This window comes from Aegilops tauschii, chromosome 7, assembly GCF_002575655.3.
Source record: "Aegilops tauschii subsp. strangulata cultivar AL8/78 chromosome 7, Aet v6.0, whole genome shotgun sequence".
NCBI lineage: Eukaryota > Viridiplantae > Streptophyta > Magnoliopsida > Poales > Poaceae > Aegilops > Aegilops tauschii.
This window is the reverse complement of record NC_053041.3, coordinates 645,328,489-645,352,342: the sequence shown is the minus strand read 5'-3', so window position 1 is coordinate 645,352,342 and position 23,854 is coordinate 645,328,489. Positions and strand designations below refer to the sequence as shown.

General features: G+C 45.7%; 2 protein-coding genes across 4 annotated transcripts; both read right to left on the bottom strand.

The window, feature by feature from the left end:
• Positions 1-11,011: 11,011 nt before the first annotated feature.
• Positions 11,012-13,437, bottom strand: LOC109754996 (uncharacterized). 3 transcript variants are annotated; one of them, XM_073505585.1, is made up of 7 exons: positions 13,163-13,437; positions 12,933-13,078; positions 12,482-12,691; positions 12,300-12,392; positions 12,097-12,204; positions 11,758-11,989; positions 11,012-11,404 (listed from the first exon to the last, which is right to left on the bottom strand). In XM_073505585.1, the coding sequence occupies exons 2-6, from the start codon at positions 13,005-13,007 to the stop codon at positions 11,909-11,911; spliced, it is 567 nt and encodes a 188-aa protein (XP_073361686.1). In that variant the 5' UTR covers positions 13,008-13,078; positions 13,163-13,437; the 3' UTR covers positions 11,012-11,404; positions 11,758-11,908. The 3 variants fall into 3 exon arrangements, with proteins under 3 accessions (XP_073361686.1, XP_040251214.1, XP_020169466.1); XM_040395280.3 differs by having other exon boundaries at positions 12,783-13,090; positions 13,163-13,422; XM_020313877.4 differs by having other exon boundaries at positions 12,783-13,078; positions 13,163-13,421.
• A 4,966-nt stretch (positions 13,438-18,403) lies between these two features.
• On the bottom strand, positions 18,404-19,282 carry LOC109754991 (uncharacterized). Its single transcript, XM_020313873.1, has one exon. It carries the CDS (start codon positions 19,280-19,282, stop codon positions 18,404-18,406), a length of 879 nt encoding a protein of 292 aa, XP_020169462.1.
• Positions 19,283-23,854: the final 4,572 nt, after the last annotated feature.

Below are 23,854 nucleotides of genomic sequence, written 5' to 3'. Positions count from 1 at the left end.
GCTCCAACATGTGGAACTCGGAGCGGGTTGGGCAGTGGCCTGGTGCGGCTGCTGCTCCGGTCATGGGTGACTCCACGGCAGCTTGGCAGGTCGGTTGCGGCGGCAGCTGATTCCAGTGTCGGCTCGTCCGTAGGCTGTCTGTGTCAGCCTTTGACCCCACTCCTCATCGTTTGGGTGCTACTTTGGTCGAAGGGTTGATGCTACCTCTTGAGCATGCGTTGGTTTTCCCTTGAAGAGGAAAGGGTGATGCAGCAAAGTAGTGTAAGTATTCCCCTCAGTTTTGAGAACCAAGGTATCAATCCAGTAGGAGACAACGCACAAGTCACCTAGTACCTGCACAAACAATCAAGAACATTGCAACCAACGCGATAAAGGGGTTGTCAATCCCTTCACGGTCACTCGCAAAAGTGAGATGTAATAGAGATAGTAAAGTAAATATTTTTGGTATTTTTGTTGTATAGATTGGAAAGTAAAGATTGCAAAATAGTAAATGAGATGCGTGTAAATAAAAGAGATGTAATATAATAGGAAAGAGACCCGGGGGCCATAGGTTTCACTAGTGACTTCTCTCAAGATAGCATGCATTACGGTGGGTGAACAAATTACTACCGAGCAATTGATAGAAAAGCGCATAGTTATGAAGATATCTAAGGCAATGATCATGAATATAGGCATCACGTCCGTGTCAAGTAGGCCGAAACGATTCTGCACCTACTACTATTACTCCACACATCGACCGCTATCTAGCATGCATCTAGAGTATTAAGTTCATAAGAACGGAGTAACGCATTAAGCAAGATGACATGGTGTAGAGGGATAAACTCAAGCAATATGATATAAACCCCATCTTTTTATCATCGATGGCAATAATACAATCCATGCCTTGCTGCCCCTAGTGTCACTGGGAAAGGACACCGCAAGATTGAACCCAAAGCTAAGCACTTCTCCCATTGCAAGAAATATCAATATAGTAGGCCAAAATAAACCGATAATTCGAAGAGACTTGCAAAGATTTCAAATCACGCATATAAGAATTCAGAGAAGAACCAAATAATATTCATAGATAATCTTGTTCATAAATCCAAAATTCATCGGATCTTGGCAAACACACCGCAAAAGAGTATTACATCGAATAGATCTTCAAGAACAACCACTAGTAGGAAAAGGGGCTTTTACCCCGGTTCATAAGGGCCTTTAGTCCCGGTTCTGGAACCGGGACTAAAGGGTTGTTACTAATGCCCTAGCCCTTTAGTCCCGGTTCTTACACGAACCGGGACTAAAGGTCGTCCACGTGGCCGGTGCGGGGAGCCCAGGCAGGAGGGCCTTTGGACCTGGTTGGTGCCACCAACCGGGACCAATAGGCAGGGCCTTTTGTCCCGGTTGGTGTCACCAACCAGGACCAATAGGCATCCACGCGTCAGCACCTGGCAGGAGCTGAGGTTTTTGATTTTTTTGAAAGGGGGTGGTATAGGGGTTTTGGGGGGTTAATTTAGGTGTTTCATATATTGTGTTAGCTAGCTAATTAATAGAGAGAAGTGTCCTCTCTTATCTCCGTGCTTGGTCGACGCTACGTACTATATACGTATGGAGAGGAGTAGACACGCTAGCTAGTAATCAAATGAAGGAAACAGAAGATCGTCATGAACATATGCATACAGAGAGAAGTGATATCGACCACCTCTCCTTCTCCGAGATATTGGTCGAACAACAAGTTCTCGTATATCTATCCGACACTACCGGCTACATATATACAATAATTATCTCTTACAATACAATCTCCTAATTATATTGTAGGAACACAGGGTCCACATAGTATTCTCCGTTTTCAGCGATCACGTGGTCAAGGAAGAATGCCGCCAATTCCTCTTGAATTCCTCGCATACGATCTTCTGCTAGGAGTTCATCCCGCTTCCGAAACATCTAATTTGAAGAAGGGGGTCAATACATATATATATGAATAAATGAAACTCAACACAAATGATGGTAATAAAATAAAATTGTGAATATTATTGCTTACGCACTTCATATTGTTCTTCAGTGTAGCCCCGCTCACAGGTATGGTAGCGGATGGACTCGCAAACGTAGTATCCACAGTAATTATTCCCGGGTTCCTGCCACAACCACTTTACAAGAAATAGAGATCAATCAAACTGATAAGCAAGCATGCTAAATGGTATTGATGAAACTACCGCTTGAATCACTAGGAGATGCGCGGAACATGCTACTATAGTACTTACTTTCGGGTGATTAAATTGCAGCTTCTTCGGCAGTCCCGGAGCTTTTGAGGTGAATTTTCTCCAAACCCTGCCAGACAAAGAAAACAATTACTTGATATCAGGAAATGAACAAAGTTGCTGATATGGTGGATAATGATCGATTTAACTTACTTCTGGAGCATTTGAGTCATGTTCGCATAGTTCTGGGGATCTTTTCATCTCAAGTCTAAGACGGTTACTACTCCCGGCTCAAGCTTAATCTCTAGGAGAATATAGTGGAAGCTGCGCATGCATGCATAAGTCATCAATTACATTACCATAACCTGGACTAATAAGGGAAATCGAATATGCACAAGACAGTAACACTCACTTGAAGTTGTAAGGAAAGAGTATTATATCTTTGTTTTGATTTAATACCAACGATTGTAGCAAGTTGGCCTCGGCTTCTTTGGGATGTTTTTCAACCGTATATGCATCTATGAGATTTGTGTTAATGAACCCAAAATCACCGATTTGTCTTTTCTTCAATTCGGCGATCTTCAATGTGCATAATATAGTGAGGATAAGTATAAATACATGCAATGAAAGAGCTGACCTATATAGAGAGACTTAATGACAGAAGTAGTACTACTTATAGACAGTAGCAAGTGATCGTTGTTTTATCGAGGGCCTTTTGATTGTAAAACTGGAAGAAATCCTCAAATGGAACATTCAGCAGTTCAATTCCAACGAGGTCATGCTCCGGTTTAACTCTCAGCGTCAAAGTACTCATCCCATCAGACTCTCTGCAGGTTTTCATGTACCAATCATGTAGTCTTCGCATCATCGTGCTTAGAGATCTGACATCTTTGATGAGAGGCTTCCCGTAATGGTATTTGTGTTCGTCCACCTCCATGATTTCATAATGTACATCGTTGGGCAGGTAATCTCCAAGATTGCTATAACCGGGCACCATACTCGGATCATTAGCGACGATGTCTTTTGACACCTTGAGCGGGGGGCACGATTGGTTCGCTTGTTCGCCGAGCTGGGCAATTTTTTTCCAAGCTCGTCGTTCTTTCATCCTTTTATCACTGACAGTACTTCCCGACCGCTCCGCTTCGGCATATGTCTTTGCAAGAACGCGCTCATAGTTGCCTATCGGCGGAGACTTTGGTGGTTTTGTCAGGGCAGCCAGAGTGCGCTTTGCTTTCACCGGATCTACCTTCTCCTCCAGAGGTGGATGTTTCTTTGCTTTCACCCCTTCAAAGAAGTTCTTCACTTCGGCTCGCACGATCTTCGCGTTCTCCTCCTCGGTCCTCTCATATGGTAACTTCTCTGGAGTCTTCAGAGAAGGACCGAATCTGTATTGCCTCCCGCCTCTGGCAGCTGTACTGCTAGATGCCGGCAGAGCAGACGGAGCGGCTGCGGCTGTCTTCTTTCCTTGCTTACGAGGCGGAGGAGAAGGACTACGACGCGCCGGAGCAGCCGCAGCGGCGGCGGGTCTCTTCCACCCTTGCTGATGAGGCGGAGAAGGAGGAGGCTGGCTGCTCTGGCGCGCCGGCGCTGGTGGAGAAGGAGGCGGAGTGCCGCCACGCGCCGGAGAAGGAGGCTGAGTGTCCTGGTCACTCGCCGGAGGAGGAGGCGGAGGAGGAGGCGGAGTGCCCTTACTCGCCGGAGCCGTCCAGTTCGGAAGCTTGATGAGCTCCTTCCGCCATAGGCATGGAGTCTTCAGAGCTAAACCCAGCCGAGTCTCCCCTTCACCGGTAGGGTGGTCAAGCTGGAGGTCCTCAAATCCCTCCGTTATTTCATCCACCATCACCCTAGCATATCCTTCTGGAATCGGCCGGTAGTGGTAGGTTGCGCCGCGTTCAGTAGGTAAAACAGAGCCAACAGCCGCCTTGACTTTCAAGTTCTGCCATTCCGCCATAAGGTGGCAATGTTGAGACTCCGTGATAGCATCCACGGGGTAGCTAGCAGGAGCCGCATGCTCCAGCTGAGGCAGCTCGGTGGAAGCCACGCTGCTTCTCCGCTGAGATGGCGGTGTAGCTTCGGGGGCAGTTTTGGCATCTCGGTTGCCGTCTCGTTCCTCTAGCGCTTGAACCCTTTCGTGCAGCTTCTGAATTTGGATCTGCTCCACTTTTGTCCTCCTCTCCTGGGTTTTGTAACTGCCCGCGTCCGGAAAACCAGCCTTCCACGGAACAGAGCCTGGCGTGCCTCGTGTCCGTCCAGGGTGCTCAGGATTCCCGAGGGCCATTGTGAGCTCGTCGTTCTCTCTGTCTGGAACGAACGTCCCTTGCTGCGCTGCATTGATATAGTGCTTAAGCTTCTTGACGGGTATTGCAAGTTGCTCGTCCGTCCAACGACACCTCCCTGATACAGGGTCCAAGGTTCCGCCAGCCCCGAAGAACCAAGTCCGGCAACGGTCTGGCCAGTTCATTGTCTCTGGTTCAATCCCTTTATCAAGCAGATCCCTCTCAGACTTGGCCCACTTAGGCCGGGCTTTGAGGTAGCCACCTGACCCCGTGCGATGGTGAAGCTTCTTCTTCGCAGCATTCTTCTTGTTTGTCGCTGACATCTTCTTACTCTTTTCCGATGTCTAGTGGGCCACAAATGCGGGCCAGTGATCTCTGATCTTCTCATACCGGCCGATGAATTTTGGTGTCTCTTCTTTGTCGACAAACATTTTCAGCTCATTCTTCCACCTCCTAAATAGGTCTGCCATCTTCTTAAGAGCATGAGACTTGATTAATTGCTCTATCACTGGCTTCTCCGGATCCTCCTCTGGCGGTAGGGTGAAATTTGCCTTCAGCTCAGTCCAAAGGTCATCTTTCTGCATATCATTGACATAAGACACCTCAGGGTCTTCCTTCTTAGGCTTATACCATTGGTGGATGCTGATCGGGATCTTGTCCCTAACTAGAACCCCGCACTGAGCAGCAAAAGCATCCTTTGTCCGGAGGGGTTCAATCGGTTGGCCGTCGCGCGCGATTGCTGTGATCTCAAACCTTTCATCCGAGCGCAACTTTCTCTTCGGGCCTCGTCTCTTTACCGTAGTTGTGCTCGATCCGGAGGGCTATAAAAAAGAAGAAAGACGAGTGTTAATTAATATGTGTACATACCAAAACAATGAATACATCAATTAGCTAGTCAGCACAGGCTTAACTAATATATTTACCTGGCCGGACTCTGTTCGGTCACCGTAGCCGTCACCACGGGCTCCTTCTTGCACCAGCATTGGGTCACCGGAGCCATCATAATCATGTCTTTCCTCCTCCACTCTTCGATCACCGTAGCCTGCTTCTTCACCCTGTTCTTCCAGACCATCATTGTCGTTAAGATACGACAAGATATCACCTCCGGCTAAGATTATGTCCCCCAACACCTCTTCTGCTTGCTCATCTCGTCCGTGTTCCATTGTTTCTGCAAATATTACAACATGGCAATTATTACACAAACATGACAGCAGGTGGATATATTAGTGCAAACGTAGACCTAGCTTATTCCGGGTTTTGGGTGGCGTAGGCAACGCTTCAAGGGTAGGGGCGCGGCGGGAGGGGGTAGGAGACCGACATCGTTTTTTTCTAGGGTTTGGGTGTCCTCGAGAGTTTTGGTCGAGCGAGAGGGCCGGGGGGTGCTCCCGTGGTATAAGTTATCACGGTCGAGAGGGGGTATACATATCGACCGTCCATCATGTCGAAGTTATCTGGGAGGGAGTTATATATATCGACAACGACGACATACATACACGGGAAAATAATGTTATCGGGGAGGGGGTATATCGACCCCCCCCCCACGTGTTGAAGTTATCGGGAGGGGGTTTTATATCGACAACGATGACATACATACACAGGAAAATAATATTATCGAGGAGGGGGTATATCGACCCCCCCTCATGTTGAAGTTATCCCCCCTCATGTTGAAGTTATCGGGAGGGGGTAATATCGACAACGACAACATACATACACGGGAAAATAATGTTATCGGGGAGGGGGTATATCGACCCCCCCCCACGTGTTGAAGTTATCAGGAGGGGGTTATATCGACAACGACGACATATATACACGGGAAAATAATGTTATCGGGGAGGGGGTATATTGACCCCACTCGTGTTGAAGTTATCCCCCCTCATGTTGAAGTTATCGGGAGGGGTATATATCAACGACGACAGACCCGATAAAAGATAAGAAAACGAAGAAGAAATAAAAAGAGGAGAAGAAGAAAGGAATAGAGGAGAGGATTGAAGAAGAAAAAAGAAGAAAAAAAAAGAGGAGAAGAAGAAAGGAATAGAGGAGAAGAAGAAAAAATAGAATATATACATATATTCCTTTCTTCTTCTCCTCTATTCCTTTCTTCTTCTCCTCTTCTTTTTCTTCTTTTTTCCTCTTCTTATTTATTTCTCCTCTTTTTCCTCTCCTCTTCTTCTTTCTTTCCTCTTCTTATTTTCTTCTTTCCTATCCTTCTTTTTCTTCTTCTTCCCTTCCTAGCTAGATATATAAAACTTTTCTAAAATTGTAACTTTTGCATATATAAAACTTTTCCATGTGGATCATCATTTCTCATATATATCGAATATATATCCATTGTCATATATAAAAACTTTCTATATATGAACAAAAAACTTTCTATGAACAAAAAAACATTTTTGACATATATATTCATACATTTTGAACATCTACATACATACAATTTTTTTTTGTTCACATATACATTATAGCCACATACACATATACATCACATATGAACAAAAAAATTAAACTAATAAAAATAAAAAAACATATAGCCACATATGAACAAAAACATATAGCCACATACATACATATATACATTATATATATATGATCAAAAAACAATTAACTAATAAAAAATAGAGCCGGGGCGGCGGCTCTCACAGCGGGGCCGGCTAGGACGATGGCGACGGCGGGGGCGGCGAGGGCGCCGGCGCGCGGGGGCGGGACGGGGCGGGGGCGGCGAGGGCGCCGGCGAGCACGCGCGGGCCGGGCAGGGGGGCTCGAGGCGCCGAGGCGGCGCGCGCGAGTAGGGGAGCACGAGGCGGGGCGGCGCTTGGGGGTAGGGCGACGGCGACGAGCACCGGGCGGCGACCCGTCGAGGCAAGGGCGCGGGGCGACGGCGACGAGGATCGGGCGGCGACGGCGAGCACGGGCAGCCTGGCGGCGTCGGGGGCAACTGGCGAGGTATCTGAAAATTTCATAAGTGTTGGCTTATATAGGCACACCTTTGGTCCCGGTTGGTGGCACCAACCGGGACCAATGCGACCCTTTAGTCCCGGTTGGTGCCACCAACCGGGACCAAAGGTCCCTTTTCAGCAGCCCAAAGGGCGGGAAGCGGCGGCCATTGGTCCCGGTTGGTGGCACCAACCGGGACTAAAGGGGGGGCATTGGTCCTGGTTGGTGCCACCAACCGGGACCAAAGGCCTTGCGCTGCCCGCGGCCAAAAGTAGTCCCACCTCGCTAGTTGAGAGGGGCTCGGAGTGGTTTATAAGCCCCACTGCGGCTGCCCTCTCGAGCTCCTCTCAAATGCAGGCTTACGGGCCTAATGTCACACTGTGCTGTCTGTGGGCCTATTGGGCCTTCTGCGGGCCTGAATCCTGGCCCAGGTTGGGTTTCTAGTCGTATTCAGGCCGTGGTGGCCCAATAGGTGGCAGTTTTTTAATTTTTTTTCCAGTTTTTTGGTTCTGTTTTTTGCATTATTTATTTTCTTTTCTTTTTTGCATTATTTTTTAATTCTTTTTGCTTTTAGGTCAGCAAAATTATAAACTGTCTGTTAGTGCCATTAGTTTTAGAAAAAAATATAAACTTTCTATTAGTGCCATTAGTTCTTTATGAAAATTCTTTTTGCTGTATTTAGTTTTTTTGTTTTCTTTTTTGCTATATTTATTTTGTTTTGTTTCTACTTACAACAAAAAACTTATTTATTTTATTTTATTTTGTTTCTAATTACTTATTTATTTTACTTTATGATAATTCTTTCTGCTATTAAAGTTTCTATCAAAAAAAGTTCTTTATGAAAATTCTTTTTGCTTTTAATGATTAAAAATAAAAAAGAGGCGCAATGCGCGTTGATTTGCTTCAAGCCTTTCGGAATAGTGTAGACTGCACTGCACATAGCTCGATGCAGTCTACCTTATTCCTCAAGGCTTGAAGCTAAGCAACGTGAGCATTGCGCCTCTTCTTCATCGTCTCTGCACTCAGGGCTTATAAACCGCTCCTAGTGCCTCTCAGCTAGCGAGGTGGGACTAAAAAACTGCTTAGCTAGTAAGAAACTCTAGTACCGGTTCGTGCCACGAACAGGTACTAAAGGTGCTCGTGGGGCCACAGCCTCATTAGTACCGGTTCGTGGCACCAACAGGGACTAAAGGGTGGAATTGGTCCCGGTTCGTGCCACCAACCGGGACCAATGGCCTTGCACAGCGGCGTGGTGGTGAGTTTAGTCCCACCTCGCTAGCTAAGAGAGAGCCGCACCTGTTTATAAGGTGCGGTGCGCCTGAGCTGTCGAGCTCCTCTCTAAAGCAGGCTTACGGGCCTAACCTCTCTGTACATGCCCGTGGGCCTACTGGGCCTTCTGCGGGCCTGAATCCTGGCCCATGGATGGGTTTCTAATCGTATTCAGGCCGTGGTGGCCCAGTAGGTGGCATAATTTTTAATTTTTGGCCTGTTATTTTTCATGCATTTACTAATTATTTTGAGCTATAAGACCCTAAAATTGAAAAGCATTTCAAATGAACTCTGAAAAGGTTGAAAGTTGGCATGGTATCATCATTTCATCCGCATAGCATGTGCAAGAAAGTTGAGAGGGTTACGGCAAAAACTAGATGCACTTCTTGTACAAAACGGACAATGGTATCATACTCGTCTATTACAAAGTTGGCATGGTATCATCATAATAGTTGCGGGAGAAAGTCTTCACTTTTTCTTCGCTTGTGTCATTTGCTTATTGCGCTGTAACCATGGATAATCTTCACCGTTTATCAGGATGCTTGGGTCAGCCTTGACTTTGAAGGGAGGAATTTCATGAAACTTTTCATAATCTTCAGACATGTCTGTCTTGCCCTCCACTCCCACAATGTCCCTTTTTCCTGAAAGAACTATGTGCCGCTTTGGCTCATCGTATGATGTATTCGCTTCCTTATCTTTTCTTTTCCTCGGTCTGGTAAACATGTCCTTCACATAGATAACCTGTGCCACATCATTGGCTAGGACGAACGGTTCGTCAGTGTACCCAAGATTGTTCAGATCCACTGTTGTCATTCCGTACTGTGGGTCTACCTGTACCCCGCCTCCTGACAGATTGACCCATTTGCACTTAAACAAAGGGACCTTAAAATCACGCAAAGGTTCTTCGTCACGTGCATCACGTCGATTGAAGAGCGGACCTCTAGCTCTTTCCTGTAGGGTAGGTCCCAAAATATAGATTTCTTCTTCCACATGGGTGCGTGTCCCTCAGCGTCATTCGGAACAGCTAGTCTGCCGGGACCCTTTCCAAAGATTACGTGTAAATCATTGACCATAGCAAGTACGTGATCACCGGTACGCATGGCGGCCTTCTTCCGGTGATCTGCCTCGCCTTTTAAATGCTTGCCTTTCTTTCGACATTGATGGTTGGTCGGAAGAAATCGACGATGGCCCAGGTACACATTCTTCCTGCTTTTGTCCACGTATATACTTTTAGTGTCATCTAAACAGTGCGTGCATGCGTGGTATCCATTGTTTGTCTGTCCTGAAAGGTTACTGAGAGCGGGCCAATCGTAGATGGTTACAAACAGCAACGCGTGCAGGTTAAATTCCTCATGTTTGTGCTCATCCCACGTGCGTACACCGTTTCCATTCCACAGCTGTAAAAGTTCTTCAACTAATGGCCTTAGGTACACATTAATGTCGTTGCCGGGTTGCTTAGGGCCTTGGATGAGAACTGGCATCATAATGAACTTCCGCTTCATGCACATCCAAGGATGAAGGTTATACATACATAGAGTCACGGGCCAGGTGCTGTGATTGCTGCTCTGCTCCCCGAAAGGATTAATGCCATCCGCGCTTAAACCAAACCATACGTTCCTTGGGTCAGCATCAAACTCAGCCCAGTACTTTCTCCCGATTTTTCTCCACTGCGACCCGTCAGCGGGTGCTCTCAACTTCCCGTCTTTCTTACGGTCCTTACTGTGCCATCGCATCAACTTGGCATGCTCTTCGTTTCTGAACAGACGTTTCAACCGTGGTATTATAGGAGCATACCACATCACCTTCGCAGGAACCCTCTTCCTGGGGGGCTCGCCGTCAACATCACCAGGGTCATCTCGTCTGATCTTATACCCACTACAAGAGATCGGGCCTACCATGACGAGCTAAAAAATGTCATCGAATAGCTAATAACGTCACAAATTACCCCTCGGTGACATTTTATGGGCGTCACAAGCATCGTCATGGATTCCTCGTCACAGATTACTCCTAGTGACGGTGCGCGCGCAAAAATGTCATCGAAATTGGGACCTTCGGTGACGTTGTATAGAATGTCATCGACTTGCTATTTCCATGACGGTCAATTAATGTCACGTGCTAGGAGAAAATATGCCATATTGTACCATATTCGGTGACGAGGCGACGTCACTAACTTTATGCCACATCAACACCCGAGCGGCTATCCCACTACTAGTGCCACTACTTTTATTATGGATGAAGATGACGTCATCAAAATATATTTACTCTCTTTCGAATCTAAATTATGATGAAAATAAGTATTTAATTCACATCACATCAGATCAAATTATATAAAAAAGTTAAAGAGAACAATCACATCATAAGTTGATATGAAAATCAAATCATATTATATATGAAATTGTCTCAGCCAAATCATTCTGTAAACAAAAATGACAGTAAAAAACTGACTCAAGTTTGACACAGACAATAGACAAGATGAAAACTAATATTAACTAAAGACCTCATATGTTCTCCTGATGATTCCAATGTAAGGATGGCATTCATGAACCATCTGGTTTGGACTGGGACTGCTGAGTTGCTTGAGCCCTCAAGAGAAAATCAAGCAGATTATCCGTCTCCTTTTGCTTCTTTGCCCAGGCTTCATTCTTCTCTTGCTGGCTCTTCTTTAGAGCTTCCAATTCTTCTTGCTGCTTCTTTTGTATCTCTTGAAATGCTCTCTCTTGTGCTTGAAGTCTCGTGGCTAACTCCTCCCGATGCCTATAAATGACAAAACACAACAACATTGCATCGTAATGAGATTAAAATAGACAAGAAAACAAGGTACAAGGGTACCAATTTGAAATAGAGAAGTACATTATTAAATGTCAAGGCAAGTATGCCCATGGGCCAATGAAACAGTAAACCCAAGAATAACATACAATGTTTTAAAATATGCAAAACCAACAACTTGATTACAGGAAGCATCACCAAAAGGTTATCAAGTCAACAACACAGGTTAAAAGAAGCACTGCTTAGTTGAACTTTCGTTCACTACAATGAGTGCAATTAATGTGCACACAGAAGCAAGCAAAAATAACCAACAAGAACAGAATGGGAAATGAGATAATTACCTGTCATTTGCATCTTTTGCCTCTCTATCCTTCTGTTCAATTCTTTCTTCTAAAACTCGGATCTGGGCTGATGAAGTAGAGCTCCCAGACCTCCTGGATCTTGATGCATACCCCGTGCTGGAAAGGAAGGTGCTATGGGCGCTTTCTTCCTTTAGAACTTCAGCCACAATCGCTGTATCGGATACTGGCTGCTCACCTTCTGATTGTGTTTCTCTTTTTTTTCCATCGCATTCTATAGTATAAAGAAAAACATTGATGCTAAGGCAAAGTTCATATGGTAGATTACAGTTGATCAATATGAGAGTCTATTTCAAGTCAGAAACAATAGAGGAATCTTACATGAGCTAGAAGTGCCGGCTCGCTCATGCTACCAGTCTTGCTGTTTGTATGGGTGTCTTTGAAAAACTCAATAGGACTTGGGTCCTGATTATTGTACTTGTCTTTTTTCTACAAGATATATGAAATTGTAACGTTACTACTACATATATATTGGCTAGATGCAATAGGCATAGGACTACAAGTAAGATATTTGGAATTCTTACAAGTTTGCTGAAATAGGCAACATAAGACATATATCCAGTCTTTTGGTGATGCTTGACAGCTTCTCGGTTTTCCTTGTTCATTTGACATATTTTCTATATAAAGAAAATGAATATAAGTATTACATATGATACAGTAGATGTGAGTGCAAAAACTATTGTTGGTCGCATATCTTGTTACAAACCTTGTTTCTCTCATCGGACCATTTATTGACAAGGCTGGTCCAATTCTCATGAGTAATGTTCGCTGGCTTATTTGATAATGCTTCCTGAGCAGTATAACCATTGAAGTATTTCTTCTTTAGCCTGTAGCGTTGTTGTCGAACACCCTTCTGGATTACTTTTGTGCATACATCATTCCCAACCTTGTCATCCTTTTCCATCTCAAAGTTAAGCTGAAATACCAATCATATATACGATCTATCACTAAATTTACTATGCAACATGTGAACACGTGTATAAAAATTGAAGGAAACTATCCCACACCGCGATATCTTTAATAGCATGGGGAATAACATGTTTGAGTGGGCTTTTGGCATAGTCATTCCAGTGCCTAGCAACATGCATTCTGCTCCTGATGTGGATACCACACTCAGAAGAAAGCTTTGCTGCTTGGACTAGGTCTGTAGGTCTCACTTTCCCCGCTGTAAAATCAATACGCATTTTCCTCCCTCCATTTCTGCTTGCATACTCCTGAAGCCCATGCCCCATGGTTGGTCTACGTCCACGACCTCTCCTTGACGGTCATGGATCAGTTGGACCAGTGGAGCATGCTAATGCATCTACATTACAAGCTGGCAGATAAATTAGAAGGTTACAATTTCAAGTGGAAAATAGAAGGGGTAAAGCGATGATGTCGCATATACCTTGGCCTTGTAATGTAATCATGTTATCTGATTGTCCAGATGTGCCTATCATGTCTTGAGAACCTTGTACCCCTGAATCAGCGTCAAGCGAGTTGCTATCCTTAGAAGTTAGGTGAGGTGAGGTGTTTGTTGGATTTGGTGCAGACTGTTCTTGATGGTTTGTAGCTTCAATTGACTCAGTTGTTGCGGTAGCTCTAGATCTTGTTATTCTTGAGGTAGCAGCTGCACTATTTTTGGATCTGACACGCTTTTTCGTTTTTGGCATGGTGGAACCTTCAGGTGCCTGGGTCAAACAAGTGAGTCAAACAAGGCAGTTAATCAACACTAACCTGTGCAATGTCAGCATAGGTTCAAATAGGAATGCAGTGAACAGAGATATCATCGTCTATATTAATTAGGAAAAGTGGAGGGACAAAAAATTGAATAAATCTTTTGAGTCAACTATTTGTGATACTTATAGTGCATAGTGACATACACATGATACAACCAAGGCGAAATTAAAGCCAGTGGATCCACATTGTACATATTATTTAAGATGTAAGTCTGCATGATATATTACCATTGCTTTGGACTTACAACAGAGACCTCCTCTTCATCTCTCAAATCCTCTTCCTCTGCATGGGCCTCCTCTTCAGCATCTGGTTCATACTCGGAGTCACTGCGATCATCAGCACCTCGTGTATTTTGTGTCGGTTGCGCATTAGAGGCACTAGGGTATACAAGGCTACGAGCTAAGCTTTGTATGTCTTTAAGAGACTGCCGCTCCGCAGCCTTGCGTTCCGCAATCCTTGCATCTCTTTCCTTCAAATACGCCTCACCCTTGCGTTTCTGTTCCGCAAGATATTCCCTGCTATGCATATCACTCTCCAGAACTGGTGGCATGATGTTAGTAACTGAAGCTGGAAAAAATGAGAGAGAGTGAACTTAATGAATTACCAAAACACCTACCAACCTACATTATCATCACTAGATGACTGAAATCTGCTTAAACATGTTTGGAAATGGACCTTAAAAGTAAATTACTGTATGATGCTTTTGAGGGTTGTAGAACAGATCGAAATAAATAACATACATGGATATATGGAGAGCATCCAGAGAGTTTCGTATAGACATATCCCTCCCGCGCCGCCACCCGCGAGGCGGCCGGGGAGGGCGCCCCGATCTCCTCCGCTCCGCCCCCTCTCCCTCCCTACTCCCCCTCGCCGCCGCTGGAGGGCGCAGCCGGGCGAAGCCCGGTCTGCGCAGGCGGCGGCGGGGCTTCCTTCGTCCCCTCGCGCGGATGGTCAGGCGCGGGCCAGATCCGCCGGGCCTGGGCGCCGGACTGGTTGGCGGGTGCGGCGGCACGGCGTGCTGCGGAGTGGTCGGCGACGAGCTCCTGGCGGCGGTGCGGCGGGCGTCATGGTGGTGGTCCTCGCCTATTGGCGCGCGGGGCTGACTCCGGGGCGGCGGCGCGGGCATGGACTTCTTCTGTTCCTGTGGGCGCGGCCTCGGCCTCCCCTGCTCGGCCGGCGGGTCTCGGTGGGGGGGGGCTTCTCCCTACTGAGATCTGGCTTGCGGGATCTTCCAGATCCCGGCAAGGATGGCGGCGACCCGTGCACGAGAGATGGAGGTCTTCGATCAGATCTGGGTGAAAACCTGCTAGTGGCTATTGCCAAGGCCGGCGATGGCGACGCTGTCTGCGTCGTTCCCTTCCCGAAGGCATCGTCGTGGAGAAGTTCAAGGCCACTCTCTGCTACCTCCGGGGGAAACCCTAGATCAGTAGATCGGATGACGACGGCTCTCTGGTGTCGTCTTCCCCCCTGGGGGCGTCATTCTTGGAGGTGCACACGGGCTCGAGGGACTAGAGGACGGCGACTTTGGTGGAGCGGTGCTTCATCTTTCACATTGATGGTGGCGGATCTCGGCGGCATGGTGCTGTGGAGACTCGGCATCTGATGCGCGGAGATGGACTCGTGCAGGAGGAGGAAGCTGTCTGGCGTCATGGGGACGTCGATGGCAGAGTGGCCAGACAAGGTAGAAGCCTCAATATGATCTGAAGACGGACCTGTGGAAGATGGCGGCGACGACACACGAGTGCGTCTGACCGGATTGTGCCCCAGACCCGGTATGTGGCTCGGCTGGGGCTTCCGAATGAGTTTCGGCTTCCGGCTTTTGATGTTAGGCTTAAGTGAGTGGTTTTGGGTAGTGGCCCAGCTAGCACCCCCTCATCATATTGGATAGGAGTAGCGGCATATGTTGCCAAGATGGTGGATTCAGACACATTGTTGTAATACTTTGTACGGTCCTCGAGAATAATCAATAAAGTGGCCGTATGCATCTCCCAGATGCAGAGGCCGGGGGTCATCCTCCTTTTCTAAAAAAATTAAAAAAAATATGGAGCATCCAGAATTTAGTTAAACAAGAACAAGTGCAGACTCTGTCTTTATTCATTCTGAATAAGTGCAGACTCTGTTTTCATTCAGTTTTGAACAAGTGCACACTCTGTCTTTATTCAGTTTTGAACAAGTGCAGATTCTATCTTTATTCAGTTTTGAACAAGAACAAGTGGAGACTCAGTCTTTATACAGAATTCGAATCCCTTACATCACTAAGCTCCCTGGGGCAAAATTGCCTAGGAGCGTCTGTGTGAGGTGGCTGTTTGTGGGCCATTTCCGTCAGTGGCACGGTGGCATGGGCCTCGGCTTGTTCAGGTAGCTGGAGCGGTCCAAAAAAAATACTCAGGATGCAGTACAATATTTCTGAACTACTTGAAATGGCTAGCAGCCTTGCACTAAGGCAAAGGGCTCAATAAGCATTCTATTCTGTTGTCTAGATGTTCAGCAAGAGCAGCACGGCATGAATGCCCTCAAGTTTAAAATATCAGAATCAGAAGAAAGAGAAAATGCTTAGGAAGTCAAGTTTTTCCGCGAGCAGCTATCATTTTGGGACTTGGATTTGAAAACCAAAGCCCTTGATGGGGCGAAGTTTTACTTAGTGTCGCAAACCACTTCTAGTAAAGAACTATTTATGGGGTAGCAGAACCACAAGCATGGAAGCCACTTGATCGTTGTATGATAATAAATCTCACGACAACTGAATAAAGAGTGATTAAATCTTACAGGGTTACTATATTTGCCACACTGTCGTTCTATTCAGAGATATGTAAAGAAATCTCACGGGCGTGTGTGCTTTGTCCCCCCAAATCCCTTCCCTAGTGATCCCTTACGTCTAGAGCTTGCGGGATGAGGAGGGCGGGATGAGGAAATTACGGTGAGCCATCGCCGGTCGCTCCAATCGGTGGAGAAAGAGAGCCGGGTGGGCGGCCTCCTCCAATCAGATGTCGCCGGTTGATGCAGCGGATCCAAGCTCGGCCGGCCGGGCAGCCTCTTCCAATCCGCCGTCGCCGGTCGCCGCAATCAGGGGGGAGTAGAGCGGAGTGCTCGCGGGGATGGTCGATGTGGTGGATCCGTGCTCTGCCGGCGGGGCGGCCACCCCCAATCTGCTGGCCCTGATCGCCGCAGTTGTGGGATTGGAGAGTCGATTGAATCTGAGGAAAAAATGCCCGGGTGGGCGGTGGCTTTTAGCGGTGCCTCTTCGCGGGCGAGATAAAATGATAAACTTTGGCTGGGTTTTTGACGGGTGGGGACACAGGATGGATGCGGGAAAAAAATAGAGAAGTGGAGGGAAAATATTGCGTGGGTGGAGGGAAAAGAGTTTTTTTTGTGAGAAGATGGTTTATTTTCAGAATTTTATTTCCACTTAATATTATGTAATTCATTTAATTCGAAATAAGTAGCAAATGATTATTAAAAAAGCAAATCTTACATGAACATTATGATGTGGTGTTTTCCATTTTTTAGGAGAATTCTAAATAAATATGTCAACAGCTGTACAAAGGGGTCTTAGTATTTGATATGGCAAAAACAAAATGCAATGAGTGATTATTGTAACTACTTGTGTAAATAAAATTGGTACCTTCCAGCGTAAGTGATCTAGGGTTCATCCTCTATCATCACCCGTCCTACTCTTACACCGACTAAATCGATGACGGTGTATGTGGTTTTTCTTTCGTTGACTTTGTTTCGGTCGAGGCGGGGAAGACGTAATCCAACAACACAGGTGGTTTTGATTTGACACTAGCGCGGGGACCGATCAAATTTTTGGGCATGTCAAGAGGCGCCTAGTGTCGACCTCTTAGATCATCTACAACCACAACTCGCAAAATCCACCTCCAAACGCCCGCAGACGCGTCTGGGCGTTTGGGCATGATTTGTGTTGCTCAGTTAGGTGGTAAAAATGCATCCCTGTAGTGACCGGGAAGGCAGCTCGAAAGTTTGGGGCGGATTTGGGTCAGGCTGTAGATGCTCTAAGAGCATCTACATCTGGATATATCAAATATGGCCCCTCAAATGCCCGCGGACTGGCGGCCCAAAGAGAGGGGGTTGGATGGGCTAGGGTTTTGGTACTCCGGTCGGGTCAAATAGGTGGATTTGCTCTCAGGCGGCGAGCTAGAGCAGCGTGACGCGGCGTTCACACCACGACGACGAAGGAGGCGTCCGTCGGACCGCCAGATCTCCGGGCGAGTCCGCGTGGGACCTCTTCATCAGTCATACGTGGCGGACGTGCCCGGGCACGCCCGGACGCCCCATATTTAGACTGGATATGCGGGGTGTTGGTCAGTCCGGTCGTTTGAGACTCATTTAAAGAGTCCGTCTGAGTTAGAAAATCGCGACCAGTCAGTGACCGGGCGGCTCACCCGGACGTATGAGGCGGATTTGACGTGCCTGTAGATGCTCTTATTAATGCAGATATAATGCTTATGTCATTGTGGTGTATGCTTTAAAAAAACGTTCACACTCATCTCGCTGCTTCTGCTCTTGTGCTAGGCTGCTAGCTATCACCTCGTCTCCTCCGTGCCGTTGACCACAAAAATGCTGCATGCAAATTAAATGGTTCCCCCGTCAATGCATCATATGTTTCCACACCAGTTCCCCAAAGCTTCATCATATCTGCAATCAGCGGTTGCATAAAAACATGGAACTCCTTTCCAGGTGCTTTTCTGCCAGGAATAAGCAAAGACATCATGAAATTAGATTGGTCCATGCACATCCAGGGTGGGAAGTTGTAGGGAATGATAAAAACAGGCCACATACTATATGAACTAGTCATGTTTCTAAAGGGGTTGAATCCATCTGTGGCAATACCAAGCTTCATGTTACGGGCATCCTTAGCAATCCAACCGAACTCACTATCAAAGTGCTTCTATGCTTCACCACCAGCAGGGTGTCTCATAACATTTGCCTCAGCAACCCTCTTCTCCTTATGCCACCTTGCATCTGCTGATTGTTCCTTTGACACAGAAATTCTTTGAAGCCTTGGGATGATAGGAAAGTACCTAAGTACCTTGTGAGGTATCTTTTTCCTTCCCTTCTCAACTTTCCATCTTGAAGTCTCGCATTCAGGACAATGGCTCTTGTTGGCATGTTCGCCCCAAAACAATGCACAATCAAACTTGCAAACATGAATTGTCTCGTAACCCAGCCCGACTTCACTAAGAACATTCTTAGCTTCAGTGTATGATTTAGGTATATCAGCATGTGGAAACGTCGCACTAATCAACTCAACAAACTGATTAAATGCTCTATTTGTAATTCGGTTGTATGATTTGATATGGAGGAGCTTAATAATGAACGACAGCCGTGTGAAATCACTACATCCTTCATAAAGATCTTTCTTCGCCTCCTCCATTAGCTTGGAAAAGAGGTTAGGCTTACCCTTGCCTTGCCTTCCAGACATGAACATATCATCTACCATATACGCAACATCACCTCCGTTGCCTACATCACAGTCATCATCATCATCATCTGATTGATATGCAGCACCCTCTGTATTATCACCTTCATCATCACTGACCGCTTCACCATGAAAGACCCACCTTGTATATGTAACAGACATACCATTGCATTGTATGTGCTCCTCTACTTCAGCCTGGCTGCGGTGTTCCACATTCAGACAGTCTTTGCATGGGCACAGTATGTCCTGGTTTTCCCTAAAATTTTGGTGAACAAAACCCATAAACTCATCAACACCTTTCATGTATGGTGGTGTGAAACGCGTTCCTTGTATCCAGCTTAGATCCATTGCACTACAACAAAATAGTTTACCGTTAACAAAATTATGCTTACACCGCATTGAAGCAAAATCTACTACTAACACAACTAGTGAACCCACTACTAAACTGAAACAACAAAACGGGCACAAATTTAACCCTTTCAAGATTGATGAGAACATCTACTCAGGCAATGAATTTAGTAAAACAAAACCTCCTTCACATTGTCTTTCCTAAGTACAGCATATATGCTTGGTTTCCAAACGCCACGGAATTGTGCATGTCTTGTACACAAAAATATATATGCTCACTGTCATTGCAAAACCATGCATCTATCTATGCTACATCTAACATTCGTACACACAATACAACAGCAGAAGTAACAGTTCAATCGTTCACACAATTTACCTTTACCTTGCAGGGGTCGGCTGGACTGATGCTTTGGGAGTTGGGGCCAAGCCGGGAGCACTGGCAAGTCTAAACTCTGCGCCTTCGTCAGGTGATGGATAGACTGCAAACTCTGCGCACAGTTGGTGACGGGACGGTGGCCAGTTGGGGACAGGTTGAGGACGAGCGACGTTGTCCCGGCGTCGACGAGCAAATGTGATGCCTGTGGTGGAAGAATGGAGGTAAGAGGGAGAGGCGGAGGAGCGGTGTGGTAGCCGGTGCGATGCGGCGGCGCTGTAAAGCCTCGTACGATATGTCGATATGGTGGCCGGATGGATCCGCGTGAGGTGGTACAGGGGAGTGGATGCACTTACTTCAATTGGCAATTGCTAGCCGGAAGCGATCTGTGCCGTGCTTCGGCTATCGCCGTCCTGCTTCTCCCCGGCGTGAAACGCCGCCAGCTAGAACCGGGAAGACGATCAGATCGAGTCACATATGCCCCGGGAAGAAATAACTAACCTACAGATATAGTCTCCCTAAAAAAAAACTACAGATATAGTCACACACGCCCAGGCGTGTAGTCCAAGAAGATGATATCATATTTGTATAGCGTCCAAAGTCTTTCCTAATGGCAACGTATAGTCCAAGGATATGATAGCACGATTTGTATAGCGTCCGTACTCTTTCCTAATGCCGGTTCTAACTCCTGTAATAATCCTTTTGGCATCGACTCTCCTGTCTTATTTTTAGTTTTTATAGATAGAACGAAACAATATGACCTCACGAGCGCCTCATTCAAGTTTTTTGCCTAGACTGTTTATAGATAAGAATAAAAAAAAGTAAGATGCCATCGACTCTCCTATTTCCATTTTAACTTTTGAGATAGAACGAAACAAAATTAGCTCACGAGCGCCCAATTGAAGTTTTCAGCATATACACTGCCAAACAAAAACAATTGTTTTAAAATTTATAACTTTAATGCCTGATTAAATTTTTGCTCGAGCCACTACCTATTTATATTAGAAAGAAAAAAAAACCATCTAAAAAAGAACAAAACAAGTTCTTCCCTTTTTAAGAATATAATACTCATAAGTATTTCCATGGCCACTACCTACTTATATTAGATAAAATAAAATAATTACAACGCTAAATAGGCTTACAAAAAATGGTGGCAGGTCCCACTGCCAAAACCGACGCATGGCTCCTACCTCTCGATAACCCCTAAACTAGCTACGGTGGGTCCCACTGCTAGACGCTACATGACAAAAAAATGATCATCACACATTTGTAGTATTCGATGACTCCATCTAGTCCGTCATACAAAATACCAAATCGTCACAGAAATTGGCAACCAGGTATGCTGAAAGGCCGAGGCATCCCGGTGACGTCTAATGTCACCGATTTGCGGTAATTGGTGACGCCACCTATGAGAACATCACACATTAGGCATTTAGGTGACGTTGTCCACCATCGTCACGAGGATTTTCGTCACAGTATGTCAATTTCGTTGTAGTGACCGCAATGCACCGCATACCGGGCATGCATTCAGATCCTTGTACGCACCGCGGTAGAGGATGCAGTCATTAGGGCATGCATGTATCTTCTGCACCTCCAATCCTAGAGGGCATACGACCTTCTTTGCTGCGTATGTACTGTCGGGCAATTCGTTATCCTTTGGAAGCTTCTTCTTCAATATTTTCAATAGCTTCTCAAATCCTTTGTCAGGCACAACATTCTCTGCCTTCCACTACAGCAATTCCAGTACGGTACCGAGCTTTGTGTTGCCATCTTCGCAATTGGGGTACAACCCTTTTTTGTGATCCTCTAACAAGCGATCGAACTTTAGCTTCTCCTTTTGACTTTCGCATTGCGTCCTTGCATCAACAATGACCCGGCGGAGATCATCATCATCGGGCACTGGTTCCTCTTGATCTTCAGCAGCTTCCCCCTTGCAGCATCATTGGGCACATCGTCTGGTTCCTCTTGATCTTCAGCAGCTTCCCCCGTTGCAGCATCACCGTATTCAGGGGGCACATAGTTGTCATCGTCCTCTTCTTCTTCGCCGTCTTCCATCATAACCCCCATTTCTCCGTGCCTCGTCCAAACATTATAGTGTGGCATGAAACCCTTGTAAAGCAGGTGGGTGTGAAGGATTTTCCGGTCAGAGTAAGACTTCGTATTCCCACATGTAGGGCATGGACAACACATAAAACCATTCTGCTTGTTTGCCTCAGCCACTTCGAGAAAATCATGCACGCCCTTAATGTACTCGGAGGTGTGTCTGTCACCGTACATCCATTGCCGGTTCATCTGCGTGCATTATATATAATTAAGTTTGTCAAAAACCATTACAGAACATCATGAATAGATAATTAAGTGACCAAATTAATAGAAGTTCATCATCACATTAGAACCAAAGTACATACATAGTTCTCATCTAACAACATATATATAGCTCTCCAGAGCATCTAATTAATTAAACCATACATTGAAACTATGTAAAACATTTCAATGCGAAAACAAATGCGATCATAATCGCAACCAAGGTAACAATTGATCCAACGGCATAATGATACCAAGCCTCGGTATGAATGGCATATTTTCTAATCTTTCTAATCTTCAAGCGCATTGATCCATCTTGATCTTGTGATCATCGACGACATCCGCAACATGCAACTCCAATATCATCTTCTCCTCCTCAATTTTTTTTATTTTTTCCTTCAAGTAATTGTTTTCTTCTTCAACTAAATTTAACCTCTCGACAATAGGGTCGGTTAGAATTTCCGGTTCAACCACCTCCTAGATAAATAAAATCTATGTCACGTTGGTCGGTATATTTGTCATAAACAATAAATGAACCAAATAGTTATAAAAAGATAATATATACCACATCCGAATCATAGACAGGACGAGGGCCGACGGGGGCGGATACCAAAACCATCGCACTATGTAATAAGAAGGAATAATAAAAGTAACAAAATTAGACAAGTAACTATCTAAAGTAAGAATTTTTTTCCTTTCAGAAAGAAGATAAGAACAAGAGGCTCACCACGGTGGTGCTGGCGACGAGATCGGCGCGGGCGATCGACGGTGGTGAAAACGGGGACGGGACGTGATGGGCCGCTAAACCTAGACAAATCTCGGGGAAAATGGAGCTCGGAGGTCGAGTTTCGAGAGGACAAAGATTAACTAGTGTGGCTCAGACATTTCATCGAACACCTCATGTGCATAGGAGGTGAGCTAGAGCACCCAAATGCCCTCCCCTCGCCGGCCAGAAAAAACAGAGCACTCTGGAGTGCTCTGCTGTGGCGATGGGGTATATATAGGGAACTCATTGGTCCCGGTTGGTGGCACCAACCGGGACTAAAGGCCTTTGGTCCCGGTTGGTGCCACGAACCGGTACCAATGCCCCCTTTAGTCCCGGTTGGTGGCACCAACCGGGACCAAAGGCCTTGTGCTGGAACTGGCGCGGTGCGGTGGGATGTTTAGTCCCACCTCGCTAGCCGAGAGGCTTCGACAGTGGTTTATAAGCGCAGCTGCGCTGACCACTTCGAGCTCCTCTCAAATGCAGGCTTACGGGCCTATTCTGTCACTATTTGCCTGTGGGCCTACTGGGCCTTCTGCGGGCCTGAATCCTGGCCCATGGATGGGTTTCTAGTCGTATTCAGGCCGTGGTGGCCCAGTAGGTGGCATAATTTTTCTCCTCTGTTTTTTTTTCTCTTTTGCTTTATTTGTTTTGTTTTGTTTCTACTTACAACAAAAAACTTATTTATTTTATTTCTAATTACTTATGTATTTTACTTTAATTATTTTATTTTTATTTATTTTACTGCTGCTATTTTTATTTATTTTACTGCTGCCATTTTTACTTAATTTATTAAGGTTTATTTATTGTAGTTACTATAGTTTATTTTATTTTATTTTATTAAGGTTTATTTAGTTTTATTTATTTTATTAAGGTTTTTTATTTTATAAATATAAAAAATGAACATAGATGCGCTTATAGAGAAATTTCAACCTAAATTCATAATAAATTTCTATGAAATTTACTATGAATTTAGGTCAAATTTCCTGTATAAGGGCATCTATTTTCACTTTAAGAGAAGCTCAACAAGGCAGATAGGGACGGCCTTATAAACTGATGTGAGCGCCCTTCGGTTGGCGAGGTGGGACTAAACACTGGCCGCAACTAGGACCAGGCCTTTAGTCCCGGTTTG